Below are 21,956 nucleotides of genomic sequence, written 5' to 3' on the forward strand. Positions count from 1 at the left end.
CACTTCTGGTAGTTCTGAGGCACCGATCTCACAATTTTAATACGTTCTTAGAGTTCAAGTATCAGAGACTCCAGTATCCTCAACATTAGAGAATTAAGAGACAACCTCATGCAAAATAAATGAGACTTAGAAAAATAAGTCATATTTGCATTTTTCTGTAGAAAAGTGTAATCTGTCTCTTTGGTTTGGCTTTGGTATAAGAGCAGAATGCTTACTTATAAATACTGCATAATATATAGCTGCTCCTTTGCAATATGTTTTTATTTAAAAAATGAGCTCTGAATAAAAGCTCTGAAAAAGCTTTGTTGTTTCAAAAATACACAATTGTTCCTTTTGTATTAGAACAAATGATACATAAAAATGAAATCATAAAATGCAATAGGAAACATACCATTCCATAGGCCTGCTGTTGGACCCAGTTGATATAATCATTCCGTATGTCTATCAACTCTTGTACTTCATGTATATAAAATTTATCATATTGTATAATCTGTCCAGTTTTCTCATTTACCTACAAAAAACAAAAATGTAATTAACATTAAATTTAACCAGTACCTAAGAAAGAGACTGAAAAATGTTTAAATAGAAAAAGGTTTGAGATTTCTTAGTTATTTTCTCTTCCTATAAAAGAATAATTTACTGAGTGCCTACCATATGCAAAATGCTAGTTTAGTGCTATGGGAAACACAAAGATTTATAAGATGTGATATCTGTATTTAGTACCTCAAAATCCATTAAAAAAGATTTATGTAACCACCACACAATAGGAGATATGTACCATAAGTATATATAGTATACAAAGACTAGAAACTATAAAGTTTTCTGGTTGGGAATGGGACTTAAATAATAGTAAGAATAGCTAATGATTGTTAACCGTCACTCAATAGTGGCATCTGATTATAATAAACTAAGAGGATGACATTTGGGTAGGATGTGAAAAATGAAGACAGTGCAAATTACCATCCTAGAAATTACTTACTAATTACAAAAGGAAAAACAAGTCTTAACAGTGGAGACCACCACCTTAACTGAGTGATCAAACTAACCACTACCCATACTGGGACAATCAAATATTATGTTCCTGCTGGGACTTCCCTGGCAGTCCAGTGGTTAAGACTCCACGCTTCCACTGCAGGGGGCGCAGCTTCAATCCCTGGTCAGGGAACTAAGATCCCACGTGCCTCAAAGCACGGCCCAAAAAAAAAAAATTTTTTTTCCTGCTGATATAATGCAACAGGAAGTACAGACAATATCTGTGAACCAAGAAAATGTCTAACCTGAATCTAGTCAAGTCCTTGATTTAAATTCCAGTTTATAGGAAATACAGGAAAAGAGGAACAAGTTAAATATCATTATAAGGAAACAGACAATTATCCTAATTGTAGGAACTTTACAAGAAGACTGGCCAGGACTCTCCAAAAAGTCAAGGTAATGAGATCGAAAGGTGGGGGTTATTCTAAATTAAAAGAAACTAGAGGAGTTCTAGTGCTGGATATGGCAGAGTACTTTGTATCAGACTAATCCTCCTGACAATAACAGTTATAATCTCTGGACAGTATATAAAAAAACCAACTATTTAAAAACACTGGAGATCAACCCAAAGCAGGCAGAAACAAGAATGAACACAATCTCTGAAAGAAGGAAAGCACATGTTGAGAACCACATTTTTTTTTTTAACTGGGAGTACTTCCAAAGCAGCATAAGGGGTAGGGGATGCAGCACATGCAGAAAGCAACAGTTTTATCAGACAGAGAAGTGTGAGATCGAAGCTGCCAACATGGCAGACAATGAGGAAGAAAAATCCCAGAAAGGAATCCTGAGGACAAAGCCCCAAAATCTGCATGTAAATCCCCCCATCTTTGGCTAACTCTTAAACCATGAAAGCACAAGTGAGATCTGGGGTGGGGGGACAGGGACGGACAACGCCCCAACAGAAAGCAGCAACTGGGAGGCTACTCTTAGAGTACATTTCAAGACAAGCATCTCCAGAGGGAAAGAAGGTACATTTCATAATGATAAAAGAATTAATTTATCAAGAAGTTATGACAATCCCAAATAACAGCACTTCAAAATACAAGAAGGGAAAATTGACAGAACCACCATCATCGTTAGAAGTTTTAACACCCCTCTCTTGGTAACTGATTTACAAAAAAAAAAAGAAGGGCAAAATCAGTAAGTAAGGAATATTTGAACATCAATTTCAACCAACTTGAACTCGCTGCCAGAAGAGAGGGAGGTGGGGGCAGGAGAGAAGTAGGTGAAGGAGATAAAGAGGTACAAACTTTCAGTTATGAAATAAATGAGTCACAGGTATGAAAGTGTACAGTGTGGGAAATATAGTCAATAATTATGCAATATCTTTGTATGGTGACAGATGACAACTAGACTTACCATGGCAATCATTTTGAAATGTACAGAAATATCAAATTATGTTTTGTACCAGGAACTAATATAGTGTTGTAGGTCAACTGTACTTCAAAAACAAACTCATAGAAAAGGAGATCAGATTTGTGGTTACCGGAGGTGGGGGTCGGGGGAGGGGGAAGTGGATGCAGGGGGTCAAAAGGTACCAACTTCCAGTTATAAGATAAATAAATACTAGGGATGTAACATAAAACAACATAAATATAGTTAACACTTCTGTATATGTATGAAAGTTGTTAAGAGAGTAAATCCTAAGAGTTCTCATCACAAGGAAAAAAATTTTTTTCTATGTCTTTAATGTTGTATCTATATGAGATAATGGATGTTGAGCAAACTTATTGTGGTAATCATTTCATAATGTATGTAAGTCAAATCATTATTGCTGTACACCTTAAACTTATACAGAGCTATATGTCATTATAGCTCAATAAAATGGAAAGAAAAAAATAGAACATTCCACCCAGTAATTGTACATGGAATGTTCACTAACATATATCATAACCCAGACCATATAACAAGCATTAATAAATATCTTTAAAAGAATCCAACGTATACAAAGTATGTTCCTTTCACCACAACAGAAATAAACTAAAAGTCAACAACAAAAATATATTTGGAAAATCCTAGAAAACTGGCAATTAAAACACTTCTAAATTACCCCAAACTTTCCTTGTATCCATCAGAGAGCTAAAATCACAAGATAACCAAGTAGCCTGAAGTCCAAGGATGGACAGATACTTCCAAAGAAATGGGTCACCATGGCAGAGCAAGAGGAAGTTTAGCACTGTCATACAAGCAGCGAAGAAGAAATCAGCTAAAATTCTAAGAAACTGCTTAAGGCTGAGTATGGGATAACTTGAGAGGATAAAACCCCCGGGAGCCTCAGACAGTTTGCACTTACTCATAGACTCTTGCCACAGACCTCTACTGGGTGCCCAGGAGGATGAGTGGAAACAGGGCAGGAGATCAAGAGACTCTCTCAGTGCTGCAAGGCATTGGCTGCCTCTGTGAGAAAGAAACAAGACCTGCCACCCTGTCCAGATCCTTCTCTCACATAGAGAAAGCAAAAACTTTAAGCCATTGAGGAAGGGGAAGCAAATTCTATGCCATGTTGCTGGAGGAGGGTTAGAATCCTCAATCCCTGGGAAGAAGGGGGACAAGAACTGTCCTGAGCCCAGAATCTGGTATCAGTAGCGCTAGAGGCTCTCTACTGCTGGGGGTGGGAGCAGAAACTCTGAGAAAATCCCATCCCCGAGACCCTGGTACACACCCAGCTATCTACCTAAGACCAACACTATACCACAATAACAAAGAACCTTTTCTGTCCCTTCTCTTCTACCAATCTTGAAAGCACTAAGTAACAAGCAACACCAGCTCACCACTGAGGAGGGGCAAAAGTGGGGAGAGAAACCCCTCTTGGGAGCAGGCATGCAGAGTGAAGCACAAACACTGAGAAGAAATCTTTGACATTTCACCTTCACCTTAAGCATCAGAAAATATTAGAGGAATCTGAGGTCTCCGGTGCAATGAAGTTAACTATAGCAAACTACAAACTCAATTCCAGTTCAACTGCAGATTAGATTGGCTTAAATCCCTACACTAACAACCACATAAGAGGTATACACATACAGGATTTAAATCTAATTACTTCAGCGCCTACTATTTTAGATAACCAAAAATTGTGAGACATATCAAAAAGCAAATAAGTAAATAAAACAAAGACCACATAAAAAAGTCTAGAGACAAAGTAATCAACAGAGCCAGACTCAGAGATGACTTAATGAAAATAAAAACACAACACATCAAAATTTGTGGAATTCTGGTAAAGCAGAGCATAGAAGGAAATTTATAGCATTAAATGATGCTAGAATAAATGGTCTAAAATCAATGATCTAATAAGCCTCGGCTCAGGAATTCCCTGGTGGTCTAGTGGTTAGGCCTCAGCACTTTCACTGCCATGGCCTGGGGTTCAATCCCACACGCTGCATGGCACAGCACCCCCCACCCCCAAAAAAAGCCTCAGCTTTAAGAACCTGGAAAATGATGATCAAATTAAGGACAAATCAAGTAGAGTAAAGGAAAGATATGAAACAGAAAACATAAATTACACTCTATTTTTTAAATTTAATATTAAATTTTTAAATTTCCCAAAAGAAAACTCCAGGCCAAGATAGCTTCACTGGTGAATTCTATCAAACATTTAAGGAAGAAATAATACCACTCTTTTTTTTTTTTTTCTCCAAGAGGTGACATATCTAAGTGGTTTTGTTTGTTTGTTTGTTTTAAATTATATATTTATTTATTTATTTATTTTTGGCTGCGTTGGGTCTTCGTTGCTGTGCGCGGGCTTTTCTCTATTTGCGGCGAGTGGGGGCTACTCTTCGTTGCACTGCACGGGCTTCTCATTGCAGTGGCTTCTCCCGCTGCAGAGCATGGGCTCTAGGCACACGGGCTTCAGTTAGTTGTGGCACATAGGCTCAGTAGTTGTGGCTCGCAGGCTCTAGAGCACAGGCTCAGTAGTTGTGGCTCGCAGGCTCTAGAGCGCAGGCTCAGTAGTTGTGGTGCATGGGCCCAGCTGCTCTGCAGGCATGTGGGATCTTCCCGGACCAGGGCTTGAACCCGTGTCGCCTACACTGGCAGGAGGATTCTTAACCACTGTGCCACCAAGGAAGTCCCAATAATACCAATCTTAAACTCAGAAAACAGAGAAAGATAGATCATTTCTTAACTCACTTTATGAATTAGGATAACCCTGATACTAAAAAGCTGTTGAGAAACAAAACTGACCAGATCAACATCCCTCATGAACACAGACATAAAACCCTTAACAAAATATGAGCAAATTAAATCCAACAATATATAGAAAATAATATAAAATGTCCAAGTGGAGTTTATCCCAGGAATGCAAGACTGGTTTAACATTCAAATATAAATGAATTTCACTAAATTTCAGAAAAAAAGCAAAATAAAAAAATAAAATTGTTCATCTCAATAGATGCAGAAAAAAGTATCTAACAAAATTCAACATCCCTTCATAATAAACACACTCAGCAAACCTGGAATAGAAGGGAACTTCTTCAACAGATAAAGCCCACCTTAAAACAAAACAAAACAAAAACACAACTCTACAGCTAACATCATACTTATGGGTAAAATATTAAATGCAAACAGATAAACAGATAAAGCCCACCTTAAAACAAAACAAAACAAAAACACAACTCTACAGCTAACATCATACTTATGGGTAAAATATTAAATGCTTTCTTTCTAAGATGAAGAATTAGACAAGAATGTCCACTGCAACCATTTATATTCAACACTGTACTGGGAAGTCTTAGCCAATAAAATAAGGCAAGAAAATAACATGACTGTGTACATAAAAAATCCAAATGAATCTATAAGAGAAATATTAAATTAATTTATCAAGGTCACAGAGTACAAGGTGAAAACTCAACTAAATTCCACCACACTAACAATAAAAACTCAACTAAATTTCTCCATACTAGCAACAATCAGAAAATAAAAAATTTTAATTATCATTTACAATAGCATCAAAAACATAAGATAGAGTTGAGCAGCTGTAACAGAAACCATGCAGCTCACAAAGTATAAAATATTACTATCTAGCCCTTTACAGAAAAAGTCTTCAGATCCTTGCCCTACAGCCAAACTCTTTCTACCAAAAAAGAAAACATACCCAATAATTACACACAAAAACTCATTGGCTTTTCCCTCTCCAATATTTATGTTTATAAATATATACATTAACTTTTATATTACATTGGACACTTAAAAAATTTAGTGACTCTTGGGACTTCCCTGGTGGCGCAGTGGTTAAGAATATGCCTGCCAATGCAGGGGACACAGGTTCAAGCCCTGATCGGGAAAGATCCCACATGCCGCGGAGCAACTAAGCCCGTGAGCCACAACTACTGAGCCTGAGCGTCACAACTACTGAGCCCACATGACACAACTACTGAAGCCCATGTGCCTAGAGCCCATGCTCCGCAACAAGAGAAGCCACTGCAATGAGAAGCCCACACACCACAATGAAGAGTAGCCCCCACTCGCTACAACTAGAGAAAGTCTGCATGCAGCAACAAAGACCCAATGCAGCCATAAACAAACAAACAAACAAATAAATACATTTATTTAAAAAAATTTTAGTGACTCTTGTTGAAAATGATTCACGTGCCACTGACCTCTGATATATACTTTTCTTTATCTGGAATATTTTTTATTTTTAAAGGTAAATTTTCTTTCACCAATAGCAACCAGTGTTGCAGTTTTTACATCCTGCAGATATGACATATGTTTTTGAAAAGAAATGCTATGTTAGAATAAAAACTAACAATTTAGAAATCAGGTTTGGTTCAGGAACAAACATATTTCAGTCAAGCTTAACACTTGGTGGGAAATGATGGCTGATAGTTAATTCAGACACAGTGATTTAATAACTAAAGATAAAATCAGTTAATACTGCTTTAAAAATAGGGAAATTAGGCACTGAACACAAGACTGATCCAAAAGACGTGGATATAGATTTACATATAAAATCAACGGTTTTAAAAAAATATATAAAAATACATTTGTATGGTAGGTAAGATTGACAAGACATTATTTTCTTCAGGAAGTCTTCTTTAATTCTTCCGAGTTATGTGCCCTCCTATGTGTTTTCATAGCACCCTTCATTTTCCTTAATCTAGCACTTACCATGCTGTATCATAAATGCTTACTTACTTGTATTATACAACTGTTCTACATTTATAATCTTTTTTTTTTAAAGCATTTTTAAAAACATTTATTTATTTGGCTGCACCAGGTCTTAGTTGCGGCACTCAGGATCTTCGTTGCGGCACACGGGATCTTTTTTTTTTTTTTAAAGAGAAAGTCTTTTTTTTTTTTTAATTTTTATTTATTTATTTATGGCTGTGGTGGGTCTTCGTTTCTGTGCGAGGGTTTTCTCTAGTTGTGGCAAGTGGGGGCCACTCTTCATCACGGTGCGCGGGCCTCTCATTATCGCGGCCTCCCTTGTTGCGGAGCACAGGCTCCAGACGCGCAGGCTCAGTAATTGTGGCTCACGGGCCTAGTTGCTCCGCGGCATGTGGGATCTTCCCAGACCAGGGCTCAAACCCGTGTCCCCTGCATTGGCAGGCAGATTCTCAACCACTGCGCCACCAGGGAAGCCCACACGGGATCTTTAGTTGCAGCATGTGGGATCTAGTTCCCTGACCAGGGATCGAATTCAGGCCCCTGCACTGGGAGCGTGGAGTCTTAGCCACTGGACCACCAGGGAAGTCCCTACCTTTATAATCTTAACAAGGGCAGAAATCACATCTTTTCCTTGTCACTGCATCACTACTGTTTAGTACCATGGTAAGCACTTAATAGGCACTCAGTAAATATCTGTAAAATGAATAAAAAAGAAATCACATGGTAGAAGTTCAAAACAACCTATACAATCAGTGTTACTGCCCAAAATGTACAAAATAAAATCTATGTACGTTTGATCATAACATTTCGCATTTTAATTACAGTTTAGTATTCTGATTTATAAACGTGAGTTCAGAGGTGGTATATGGTAAGTATACATATGTCTTATTTGTTTGGGTTTATTTAAGGGTTCCTTGCAAAAAAAAAGGGGGAGGTTGAAAATCACTGACTTAGAAGATTAGCATGATATGTAGCACTTAGGCTAGTCAGACAAAGTAAGTCTTTTCTTTTGTCATATTAGTATCTCTATAATGTACTGTGTGAAAACTCAGAAACTACTAAATAACACAATTACTTGCCAGCAAACTCATTTGCGTGGTAATACATCCCTTCCTGACAGCAGGTACCAAAATTATCTTTCTTGTGATGCCATTTGGAGCACTGGGAATAATTTCTAATTCAAAGCTTTCCAAAGGACATGACATAAGGGAGAAACAAGTCATTCATATATCCTGAAATGATCAGGAAATACGGAGTCCAGTCCAGTTCTACAGTTCCTAATCCTGCTCCAGGATTAGGTCAAGAAGGAAATTGTGTGAGAAACTTTTCTTAATTCTTAACCATGGAGCAGAGAGAAGAAATATATACAGTTGTCAGACACAAGGTGTCTTCAAAAACACAAATCTCTGATTAGCAATTTAGGTTCCACTAAAGATGAAAATGAATCATCTCTGATAGTGAATAACCACAGTTATCTATGACAGATTAGGATCAAGTAAAGTTTTCTCCAATGTAAGAGGTAAAAGAAAGATAAATGATTGTCCTAAGGACTCCCAGTAAGAGATGCTTATGAAACTGATACCATTATTACCCTGCTTTTGAGTATTTAACAACCTCAAACAGGAACATTATTACCCTGCTTTTGAGTATGTAACAACTTCAAACAGGAACTCAGTTTCCTCAGGACCAAATGAATCAAGATAAAAGTAGCAATTTCCCATCCAAATGGTGGTGGTGATAACAAAATCTCTGAATGTATAATAATTATATATATTATGTAATCTAAACAATACATCAATCCTGGGAAACCATCAGGCCGTTATTTCAATCCTTATTTTATAGATGATTCTCCATTTGCATATGTGATAAAGAGAAAGATCTGTTCAAAATCACACTGATAAGAAGCAGCACAGATGGAGTTAGAATCATGGTCTTTTTTAACAATACAATGCTATCTGTAATCTGGAAGTATAAGCCTCTAGATCTAGGGGCATAAAATAAAAGCAAAGAACCATTCAAACATATATTACTATATCTGCTGATACAGAAGTACATTAGAAACAGCAGGGACTTCGGAAGTCGATTTGGATTTGTATTTCAACCCTGCTGCTTACTGGTTTATGACCTTTGATATTCAGATTAAGGGACAAAATATAACTGTAAAGAGTTTAAAAAGTTAAATGAGGGATATACGTAAAGTGCTCACATGAATTAGTGTACAATGGAGGTTTCTAATCTTGGCCACTGTTACATTATTTTCCTTTCCCTTTCAGCTAGCAATAATTTAGGATCCTAGTTCTAGCATGGCTCCATCAAAAAGGTCTCTGGAGATGGAACCCCATAGGGTTCTCGTCAACAGAGACTGAGGCTTCTGAGCCAGGCACATAAATTACTGGCTCAAGTTCTGTCTGTAATTATGAAAGGCAAAAGGTTCAATTTTCTCCTCCGCTTCTCCTTCCCTCACTTTCATTTGTGGAAAAAGACACAGCTAAGGGAAAAAAGAATTTTTTTAAGAGGTAATGCAGATAAGAAAGGGGGGGGGGGATGAATAATTATTTGGGAAGAGGGTCCTGTTGACAAAGGATGGTTCACTGAAGTAGTAGGAAAAGAGAGTCCAGAGGAAAGAAAGAATCTAATCAACCTCTTCAATCCTAGACAAAAGGCATAAAGGAAAGTAGAGACCCATTCCATGACAACAGAAGATCTTAATAGCAGTTTACTGCAGAATCCAGTTAACCTTAAAGTGCTTCAAGAAAGCCTTTGACTGGGAAATGCAAACATAAGAATGACTTATTTCCCCTTACGAAAAAAATGGCTATCATATCTTCAGTTATAATAAGAGAAATGACTTGTTTTTCTAGAGAGCTTAGACATACTAAATACGAAAGAAAAAAGTTCAAGAAGTAGTTGAGAAAGTACCCAGGAACTTCGTTAAAAGAATAAAAAGGGAAAAATCAATGGTACATAAGGGCTCTTTCTTACAGAGAACAGAAGGACTTCTCTCCTTTACCCTTTATCATTTACCTTAGTACCAGGCAAGAAGGGTGTGAAAACACTAAAGAAGCTGTTAAGGGGAGGAAACTAAAGATTTAAAGGTTCATATGGGTTTTTCAGTCATTCTAGAGGCTAGAAACATATCCTTCTCCCTTAGGTCATGTCTCCCAAAATAGCATCTTAAAAATACCAAATGGCACAACAGAGATATACCTACCAGCTGTCAGGGATGTCTCAAATCCATCTTTAATTAAACAGCTGACACTCTACTTCTTCATATAACTTTGAACTGCTACAAGTGTAAAGGGGACTATTTCTTCCACTGGGAAGAAGGGCAGGAAAGAACAATAGGCAAATTAATGAATTATATATGGTTCCAATTTCAAGTTAGTTATCTGTTTCAAAGGTTGTACTTTGATTGAAGCTATTAGTACCCAACAGCAAAAGGAACATGAGTTTAAATGTTCAAAATCACAACTAGGATGAAATCTCGTTCATATTATAACCATCAATAAATAACAAAAAGCGTATTATTTAAACTAACAAATCATGTTCTTCAAAAAAAACATAAGGAGAATCTAATTCATTAGTATGCTATTGTTCTGCCCAACTACAGACAAGTTATCCATAAATGCCTAACAAAGTCAAATAAGACCAAAGCTCTAAAGTATAGATACAGTCTTTCTTTTAAAGGAAAATTTAGATAACTTCTCCAAATTCCTATAATATCTTTTATGTCAATCTAATTCTGTAATATATTCATGTTAAAATAAACATCATCAGTCTGTTAGTGGCAATGGGGAGAGAGGAAAATAAACGGACTATTGGACATACCCTATGTAATATTTCTAAAACCTTTAATGCGGTATGAAGAAAACTGTTGAAAATTCTTCTTTCAGAAGGGGGAATGCCGATCTTGTAGAGTTTCAAAAGATGTACCACAACCTCCTTAAAAAGTTCTACAATCTTGAGGAATAGTGGAGGTTCAAGTACTGACCACCAGTTTTCTGTTATTAAAGGGTGAACACACAAAATAAAATTTAAAAAGTCACAATTTTCAAAATCATACTGACTTTTTTTCGAAAGCAGTGGCTCTTAACCCTTTGAAAACCTCAGGAAGATACACATAATATGGTATTTTACGTAACATTTCTAGGGTTTATAGATACCACCCCACCCTCAAGTTAAAGAATACGGTTCTAAAAGCTCTCAAAAGCAAAAATAAAGAAAGGTCTATTGAATTTACATTCTTGGTTTCCTAAGCTACATTAAAAACTTAATACCTAGTATTAAGACCACTTGTTAAAAAGTGGTTTGGAAATTAGGATTTTAATTTTTAAACAAAACACTTTTAAAACTGTATTGCTCCAATATTTAAAGATCTCTCCAACTTTTATCTTTCAACTTACATAACATAAAGTTGAAATATTGTGAAGCACCATCCTAAAAATGCAAGGTACTCCTGAAAATCAAATACAGAAACTGAACAATGTAAAGTATACCATGTCTGTCCTTCCCCACGTTCACTATTTGTAGTTATTAACTACAAATATGACAATCTTATGCAGCAGACAGAAAGGAATACAAAAACTTCTGACAACATGGAAGCAATATGCTTGTGAGTCCCTGCTTCATTCTTCTAACCACTGGCTAATTCCCTCAGATTCCAGGATTCTACCCCTTGCTTGTTGCTTCCTCTGCTCACCCTCAGCCTAAAACTTCTTGTACTGATTTTATTACTCTTATGTATCTCAGATTCACATACCTAACAAATACTATTAAGAAGGAAAGCACTGCTACTAAATGTAGCAGGCAAACTAATGGCCAGCAGATAAAGATGAAATGTATACAATTAGAAAAATTAAAGTGAGGAAAGTTTAGGCCAAAAACCCAGAGGAATAAGATCAAATAAACAGTGGAATCTCACCTACATGCAGAGACATCAGAAAATTAGCAAATGAGGGAAATACAAGGCAAAGGGTTAATAAAGTTCAAGGAGGATTTAATACCCATGTTTGTTCAGTTTTAATTGTTCCTCCTCCTTTACTTCTTTAACAGTAAGATCACTCTGGAGGGGATGAGGAAGGCAAATACGAAAAACAGTTTTTATCTTTCCTGATACTGTCTCTGCTGTTGTGCTCGATTAAAATTTTAATATTTAACATGCTTTGCCTCCAACTCTAACAACTAGCATCAGATGACTAGCAAAAAGCAACAAACTGAAAAACAGGTTTATCTCACCTTAAGACAATGTCAAAATAAGCAGGGTAGCAAAATTTCAAACAGTAAAGAAGAAGTTATGAGTATTTTCATTTAAAGAGAAAAGGTTGTAAAAAAAAAAAGTATTAAAATTCTTACCAAGTACTTTCAGTGGTGCCTTTTCTAGGTTCACAAGAGCTGTACCAAAGGGAATTGCTATTGTGGTGAAATTGTTGGAATCACTCATCAGGGGGCATTCTGGTAGAGTAAGATAAAATCTCAATGCTTCAACATCAGGTAAGGAGCTAGTCAGTTTAGGAATAAGATTCTTTTCCAAGCTAGCTGCCACCTATATTTTGACAAAAAGTAAAACCTACTTCATTTAAAATGAATGCATATTCCAAAAAAAGAAAGAAAAAGAAAACCTTATACTATAGCAAACGTGAAAAGGTGAAGGGAAAAAAAAAAAAAAAGAAAAAGAAACCATCTTACAATGAATCAATGAATGTACTTTGGAGCACAATGAAAATTAATGCCTAAGCAGTGCTAAGAGAATTTTAAAAATCTTGCATACAAGATATTTATATCTCAATTTAAACTCTCTACATCTATAGTTATACAGACTTAACCAACATGGTAATATTAAGTAATTAAGAGTCTGCTCTGAACATCTGGAAAGATTTTCAGATATTTGACAGCTAAATTACAAACAGTTTAAAATAATACCCTATTTTAATTCTTATATTAGTATATTAAATAAAATTATACAGACATCTTAATAAAGTGTATGAAACTATAAAGTTAATTAGGCCACAAACATATAAAAAAACATGGAATAAAAAACTCAACAGGCTACATAATACAAATATAAAATACTTTAAAAACAAACCTGCTGAGATATCTGAGGATGATCAGGTTGTATAAGTTTGTGGAATAAAAGCCTAGCAGCATTCATATCAACCCCTGAAAATCTGATGCCTGTTCTATAGTGATCATCATTGCTATTTAAAAAAAAGAGAGAGAGAGAGAGAAAATAATAAAATGCAACTTCAAAATTTTTTCACTTCTTTTTAATATGACATTATTTAATATAATAAATTTGAAAAATTCAGTATACCAAAGAATTGTCACTCACCTAACAGCTAAAAAACTTCCATTTAGACAACCAGACGAAGAAAACGTTCCATCTATTTCACTAAAAAGAAATTTAAAAATCACAAAATCACCAAATGAGAAATCTAATTGCTCACCCTTTGGTGTTTTTTTTTTTAATAGATCTTTATTGGAGTATAATTGCTTCACGATACTGTGTTAGTTTCTGTTGCAAAACAAAGCGAATCAGCCATATGCATACACATGTCCCCATATCCCCTCCCTCTTAAGCCTCCCTTCCCTCCTCCCTATCCCACCCCTCTAGGTCATGGCAAAGCACCAAGCCGATCTCCCTGTGCTATGCTGCTGCTTCCCACCAGCCAACTATTTTACATCCGGTAGTGTATGTATGTCGATGCTACTCTCACTTCGCCCCAGCTTCCCCCTCCCACCCCATGTCCTCAAGTCCATTCTGTATGTCTACCTCTTTATTCCTGCCCTGCAACTAGGTTCATCCGTACCCTTTTTTTTTTTTTTTTTTTTAGATTCCGTATATATACATTAGCATACGGTATTTGTTTTTCTCTTTCTGACTTACTTCACTCTGTATGACAGACTCTAGGTCCATCCACCGCACTACAAATAACTCAATTTTGTTCCTTTTTATGGCTGAGTAATATTCCATTGTATATATGTGCCACATCTTTATCCATTCATCATCTTTATTTTTTAATAAAAAATAAAATCACCTTTTATTTATTTATTTATTATTTATGTGGATAAGATCCACATCACCTTTATTATTTAATAAAAAATAAAATGTAGTATTTAATGCTACAGAGCATTCCTCCAACCAACATTCAAAATAAATCAGAATTCTTGGGCTTCCCTGGTGGTGCAGTGGTTGAGAATCTGCCTGCCAAGGCAGGGGACACGGGTTCGAGCCCTGGTCTGGGAAGATCCCACATGCTGCGGAGCAACTGGGCCCGTGAGCCACAACTACTGAGCCTGCGCTCCACAACAAGAGAGGCCGTGACAGTGAGAGGCCCGCGCACCACGATGAGGAGTGGCCCCCGCTTACCGCAACTAGAGAAAGCCCTCGCACAGAAACAAAGACCCAACACAGCCAAAAATAAATAAATAAATAAACTCCAATCTCTTTAAAAAATAAATAAATAAATAAATAAATCAGAATTCTATAAATTACTAAAGATTAAGTAAATCTTGATAAAGGTATTACTGTTTATCTCTTTATTACTCTCTCAGACATTACTACCGTCCTCTGATTCATAAAATAAATCTGATGTTCCTAAAAAAATTTTTATATAAACATGCACATTTAACTTTCTTAATTCCACATGGTGGTAAATCTAATCTGGAATGTTATTTTTCTGAAGACTACTCTTCAGGCTTTTAAGAAAAATTTTAGTTTGGGAAAATAATTTAGAATTAAAAAACAGCTGATCAGATATAGCCCCTCCTCCCAAATACCTACACCACCTTCAACAACAACAACAAAAACTTTAAGTACTAAACAAGTCCATCTTCAAGAAAAATATTCAAGAAAGAAGAAATACTCAACTCTTCCATGGAATATAGAAGTTAAAAGACAGTGACCACTATGAAGCTAGAAGGAACATTTTTGCAAACCCAATCCTAAAGTGGCTATATTTAATATTTTAAGTTATCATTTAATATATCATTATGTATATGAAAGAACTGTAACTTATAAACATCTAAATGAGATCTCCTAAAATATCCACTATTACAGAAATTCTAGACAATTAAACTTTTGTATATAAACCAGTCAGTAAATGATATTTAATGAAATATTTATTTAAATAAAAACTCCCAAGTACAGGTTCCTCTACCATGGAGTTAAGAGACTTTGTGTAGATAAAATATTTTTCTTACTTGGCTATCTCTACAGGAAATCTTCCAGAGGGGTAGCTCAGCCATTTTTGAATTAGAGCTTCATTCACAGTCCAGATCTGCTTCGAAGGATCAGGATATCTAAAGTCATCTGGTGGCCCACAGTTCTAAATTTTAAAATAAATAGAGTCAGAGGGAAGAGATATTATATATAAACCAAGACATGCCTCCACGTGTATTTGGAAGTTAATCTCTACTAAACACCTGGAACAAAAACTTATCAAACGGGTACTTCCCTGGTGGCGCAGTGGTTAGGAATCCACCTGCCAATGCAGGGGACACAGGCTCGAGCCCTGGTCTGGGAAGATCCCACATGCTGCGGAGCAACTAAGCCCGTGTGCCACAACTACTGAGAGTGTGCTCTAGAGCCCGCGAGCCACAACTACTGAAGTCCGCGCACCTAGAGCCCATGCTCTGCAACAAAGAGAAGCCACCGCAATGAGAAGCCTGTGCACCACAACGAAGAGTAGCCCCGCTCGCTGCAACTAGAGAAAGCCCACGTGCAGCAACAAAGACCCAAAGCAGCCAAAAATAAATAAAGAAAAAAAAAAAAAAACTTATCAAATGGATCTGAAAAATTCTGTAGACCCGAGGAAAAAAAAAATTAAGGCAATTACTTTGTAACATATAAAGAACATTAATATGGGTTTAAAAACAACTTCTAAATTATCTGAGCTTAGTAATTATTTATATGATTACTATTACCTGGGGATTAGAGTAATGTGAAAAGCTTTGATCTCCACCTGAGAAAATTCTTTTTACACAGAAATAGTCTTCAGAATCTGTAATAAAAATAAAATATAAAACATCCAAGATTTATATGCATTTTTCAGAGCATCAAATATGCTACTGGATTTTCTCTTAATCATCTAACTTAATGAGACCTCCCGATCATGGGCTCAATGATACAAAATGACTGAGAATGTTCTGACTGCTGTGGAGATGGTACTGACCAAGTGACAAATGTTAATGATCCCACAAGCACAACAAGCATTTGATAAGTTTAACAAGTCTTTCTTGTGACCTGCTCACCAAAAAATGGCATTTTCTAGTCTAGACCTTTATTATCTCAATATATTTTAAACTGAAGATGGTGTAAAAATTGAATGAAAGGTATAGAAGATAGCTCAGAAGAAAATAAAAAATAAGAATATTCATTTTGGGGAATTCCCTGGTGGTCCAGTGGTTAGGACTTGGCGTTTTCACTGCTCGTGGCCTGGGTTCAATCCCTGGTCAGGCAACTAAGATCCCATAAGCCTCGCAGGGTGCGGCCAAAAAAAAAAAAAAAAAAAAGGGAATATTTACTTTTAAAAAGAATGACAACAAACAAGTATATGTTAAATCTTCTTGAGTAATGCAAAATTCATAATGTAAAATTATTTTCTCTTTCAATAAAGCTGTACAAAAGTAAGATGACACACATAGCTCTTTGTTAACAACTATTTATCAATAACACCCAAATCAGGTCCAAAAACATAAAAGTTAATATGCAAATTTAGTAGAAGTAAAGAAGGAACAATAAAGTACCTTTTTTTTTCAAGTTTTGTGTTTTATTGTGGTGTTTATTTTTCTTTAAAAGTTTGTTTCTTTTTTTTTTTAACATCTTTATTGGAGTATAATTGCTTTACAATGTTGTTAGTTTCTGCTGTATAACAAAGTGAATCAGCTATATGTATACATATATCCCCATATCCTCTCCCTCTTGCATCTCCCTCCCACCCTTCCCTATACCACCCCTCTAGGTGGTCACAAAGCACCCAGCTGATCTCCCCGTGATGCAGCTGCTTCCCACTAGGTATCTGTTTTACATTTGGTAGTGTATATATGTCAATGCTACTCTCTCACTTCGTCCCAGCTTTACCCTTCCCCCTCCCTGTGTCCTCAAGTCCATTCTCTACGTCTGCGACTTTATTCCTGTCCTGCCCCTAGGTTCATCAGAACCTTTTTTTTTTTTTTTTAGATTCCATACATATGTGTTAGCATACGGTATTTGTTTTTCTCTTTCTGACTTACTTCACTCTGTATGACAGACTCTAGGTCCATCCACCTCACTACAAATAACTCAATTTCGTTTCAATAAAGTGCCTTTATAAAAAGACATTCAAAGCCTCTTCCTTTTTCTCCTCTCCTGTACCTCAAAATAGAAAGAGTATCTATTATCAAAAATACCGCTAGCCTAGTATTTAGAAGTATCACATACCAAAACACCATAGCTCCACAATGTAACTTAAGGCTAGTTATTTCCAAATACAATCCATTGCTGTGTTCCTACTGCTGACCCCCCACTCTTTAGTTGACTAATTCTTCACCTTGTATTATTTGTGACCACCACTGCTACAGAATTATAAATTCTTAAGGAAGGGACCACATCTTAATTTTCTTGATCATTCCCTACTACCAAGCACAATGTTTTATTTGTAAAAGAACTCAGTAAATATTTAATATGAATATATAATATAAAAAATTATCTAGCTTAGAAAATACTAATAATAAGAGCTTCAGAGATCAGAACATTAATATGACCAAATTTTCCACAACAAGACTGCTCTAAGGCCAAAAATTTTTAAGAACAGATTAAAAGGGTAAATCTAAAATATTAAATAAACCAATCATTCAACTTAAAATCTTTTCTCTACATCATCCTCACAAGTCTACAAGAAGTCATGCACTTCCTCAAAAAATTTAGCAGGATGTTATTCGTTTGTTCCTGAAAGGTGATTCTGCCTTCTTTAAATAATCATCAAGTAAACGGATGACTAATCTATAGTACATGAATGGGTTTCTGGGGGCTGTGAGTAGGGCACCAAAAATTATTTTCCTTAATTTCCTTTTAATTACTACTGTAAAAAAGTCTGTGAAACCTAGTCATTTGTCCTACACAGCTTCCTGCAGGTTGGATTTTGCTGATTATATCCTCAAGGATTCTCCTAACATTTCTCTCAGTCTTCTGTATTTCCTGTAAATTGGTAGTTGGATCTAGAGAGGATTTAATTAGATTAATAAGTCAATTATTTTGACAAAACTATTACATGGTGGTGGAAGGGGCTGTTCTTCCATCAGTAAGCACATAATGTGTAGTTGGGTTCCTTTTTGTGATGTTAGTAACCATTGATGCCCAATGCTTAGACCATTAATTCCCTGTGGGTTGAAAAATGATACACTAATATTACTTCCTCATCTTGTGGTTGGACCATTAGCTTCTCCCTATCTACCACATAGTTCATTAACCTGTAATAGGAAAGACTAATGCTGTTCTTTTCCATTTATTTACTGTCGTCTGGCTTTTTGAATTTGTATTTATTTGATTATAATTTTTACATGTTTCTTAGTAACATGGATTTCCTCAATGGGAATTTCCGTTAACTTCCTTTACCTATTACATGTCTAAATGTTTGTCTTATTCATTTATTAGGTGTCTTACTGTTTTTCACACCAATATGTATGAGCACTTTGGATATTCAGGCTACTAACCTCAGGTTATATTCGTTACAAACGTTTTTTCTAAATAATTATTTAATTTTGACTCACAAGTTTCTTTTTCCATTAAATCAAATGTATTTATCTCATTCTTTTATTTTTTTTTAAAGAGGAAGTGGGTTTCGTTTTTAAAAAATATTTATTTATTTATTTGGCTGCATTGGGTCTTAGTTGCGGCACGTGGGATCTTCACTGCAGCATGTGGGATCTAGTTCCCTGACAAGGGATCGAACCCGGGTCCCCTGCGTTGGGAGCGCGGAGTCTTAGCCACTGGACCACCAGGGATGTTGCTCTCTTTCTTAATGGTGACTTTCACTGCCATAATGGTAAGAAAGGTTTTTTCCATCCTCAAATTATAGAATTATTTTCTTAAGAACTCTTTTACATTTAACTTTAATCCATCTATAATTTATTTTAGTGTATACTGTTAGGTTAGGATCTAAACTGACATTTTCCTCCCAATTTCCATGTTTTGAGTAATTCTTTCCCCTTCTCCACATATTAGTGATGCCCTGTTTTAAAGTTATGAAGAGACACTACACCTCTTCTACCTATAACATACAACACTAAACAACTTTGGCACTCTCCTCCATCCCGAAAGTGTTCCCAAAGTCCTTCTCATAACTTCCACTTCATATAGTCCTTCCTATAACTCCAAGAGCCACTGCCAATCAACTGGAGTTTGAACAAAACCTATATATTGGGTTGGCCAAAAAGTTCCTTCGGTTTCTAAGTAAAAAGACATTTTTCATTTTCACCAAGAACTTTATTTAACAACATAGTCACCGTTTTGTTCCACTACCTTCTGCCATTTTTCAGGCAACTTCATAATTCCATCTTCCCAAAACCTTTTATCTTTTTGATCAAAGAACTGTTCCAGGTGCCATTTACAGTCTTCCAGGGAATTGAAATATTTTCCATTAAAAGAATTTTGTAAAGACCGAAATAAATGGAAATCCGAAGGTGCAATGTCTGGTGAATACGGCGGATGAATCAGAACTTCCCAGCCAAGCTGTAACAGTTTTTGCCTGGTCATCAAAGACACATGTGCATTATCCTGCATTATCCTGAAGGAAGATTATGCGTTTTCTGTTGACTAATTCCAGACACTTTTCGTCAAGTGCTGCTTTCAGTTGGTCTAATTGGGAGCAGTACTTGCTGGAATTAATCGTTTGGTTTTCCAGAAGGAGCTCATAATAGAGGACTCCCTTCCAATCCCACCATATACACAACATCCCTTCTTTGACGACCAGCCTTTGGTGTGGTTGGTGGTGGTTCATTTCGCTTGCCCCATGATCTCTTCTGTTCCACATTATTGTACAGTGTCCATTTTTCATCACCCATCACAATTTGTTTTAAAAATGGAATGTTTTCATCACGCTTAAGGAGAGAATTGCATGCAGAAATACGGTCAAGAAGGTTTCTTTCACTTAACTTATGTGGAATCCAAACACCAAAGCGATTAACATAACCAAGCTGGTGCAAATGATTTTTGATGCTTGATTTGGATATTTTGAGTATGTTGGCTATCTCTTGCATGGTATAACGTTGATTGTTCTCAATTAATGTCTCAATTTGACCGCTATCAACTTCAACTGGTCTACCGGACCGTGGAGCATCGTCCAGCAAGAAATCTCCAGCACAAAACTTCACAAACCACTTTTGACACGTTCGATCAGTCCCAGCACCTTCTCCATACACTGCACAAATCTTTTCTTTGCGTTTCAGTTGCATTTTTACCCTTCTTGAAATAATAAAGCATAGTATGCCAAAAAAGTTACTTTTTTTTTTCCATCTTCAATATTAAAATGGCTACACAAAAATTCACCAATTTTGATGTCTTTTTTTAATGCACACTGATATGACACAGCTGTCATAATACAATCTAACAAAATTGTTTCAAATGAAGTAAAAGACAACTAAGCGCTACTAGAGCCAGCTTACGGGAAACCGAACGAACTTTTTGGCCAACCCAACAATAATGGCAATACATGGATTCCCCTCCCACCCCCGGATTTCCACTAAGCTATAATAATCTAAATGTCTAGGGACTTCCCTGGTGGTGCAGGGGTCAAGAGTCCTCCTGCCAATGCAGGGGACACGGGTTCCTGGTCCGGGAAGATCCCACATGCCACAGAGCAACTAAGCCCGTGCGCCACAACTACTGAGCTTGCGCTCTACAGTCCGCGAGCCACAACTACTGAGTCCACATGCCACAACTACTGAAGCCCGCGCACCTAGAGCCCGCGCTCCGCAACAAGAGAAGCCACCGCAACGAGAAGCCCGCGCACCGCAACGAAGAGTAGCCCCCACTCACTGCAACTAGAGAAAGCCTGCGGGCAGTAATGAACACCCAACGCAGCCAAATAATAAATTAAAAAACACACAAAAAAGTCTATATGTATACCAATAATCTGATTTAACTGTTACAGTTTTATAGTATATCTTGTCATATCTAGGAGGGCTAGTTCACCTCCTTATTCTCTACAAAATACACTGTCAGGAAAAACAGAAAATTTTGAAATAGGCTCCCCTGCCCACGCACCCTCCCCCACTCCCACCCCCCATTTACTGAGTCTTGATTAGGGCACTCTTCAGAAACTTATCTACCTAAATGATGTGTTTGAGCTATTTACAATTCTGTAAAGTGTACTTCTATTTAGGAACAATACTGACAGAGATAAAACTATGTATGTGCCTTTGACTTACAAGGAAAAGAAGTAGTTTTTTGATGATCTCTGAATCCCTTTACACTCTTAGGACTTATTCAGGACCCCAAAGGGCTTAAAAGCACTAATACCTACCACATCAGAATTGAAAATTAAGAAATTTTAAAAATACTCATAGACTTATCTGAAAATGAACAAGAACAAAGGCACTGCATGTTAACACAGATAACAGTACTAACATGAAAGTCATTTTGACCTCATGAACCCTCTGAGACAATGCCACTGTCCTTGAGCAACTATCAGCTTGTTCCACAATACAGAAGAACATAACTGAAGACACAACATGGTAAGTGAATTTTATTTTCCTTGGTTTATACTTGATTCTGAAAGAAGCTATACAATATGTTAAAATCTTAGCAAAGTTCACTCAATTTTGAAGGGTATGCTCCCATGCCT

The 21,956-nt window shown here is 36.4% G+C and overlaps 1 protein-coding gene across 7 annotated transcripts in view; it reads right to left on the reverse strand.

Moving 5' to 3' along the window:
* HERC4 (HECT and RLD domain containing E3 ubiquitin protein ligase 4) overlaps positions 1 to 21,956 on the reverse strand; it is a 130,605-nt gene that overhangs the window by 37,458 nt on the left and 71,191 nt on the right. For 6 of the 7 annotated variants that reach the window (XM_068547663.1, XM_068547665.1, XM_068547661.1 and 3 more), the window contains 7 exons: positions 16,060 to 16,136; positions 15,337 to 15,461; positions 13,466 to 13,525; positions 13,220 to 13,331; positions 12,490 to 12,679; positions 10,966 to 11,138; positions 392 to 511 (listed from right to left, as the gene is read on the reverse strand). In XM_068547663.1, coding sequence (XP_068403764.1) covers positions 392 to 511; positions 10,966 to 11,138; positions 12,490 to 12,679; positions 13,220 to 13,331; positions 13,466 to 13,525; positions 15,337 to 15,461; positions 16,060 to 16,136 — 857 coding nt within the window. Of the gene's footprint in view, positions 1 to 391; positions 512 to 10,413; positions 10,454 to 10,965; positions 11,139 to 12,489; positions 12,680 to 13,219; positions 13,332 to 13,465; positions 13,526 to 15,336; positions 15,462 to 16,059; positions 16,137 to 21,956 lie in introns of those variants that run through there. The other variant, XM_068547667.1, reaches the window with a different exon arrangement.

The sequence above is a fragment of the Eschrichtius robustus genome, chromosome 7, assembly GCF_028021215.1.
Source record: "Eschrichtius robustus isolate mEscRob2 chromosome 7, mEscRob2.pri, whole genome shotgun sequence".
Classification (NCBI taxonomy): Eukaryota; Metazoa; Chordata; class Mammalia; order Artiodactyla; family Eschrichtiidae; genus Eschrichtius; species Eschrichtius robustus.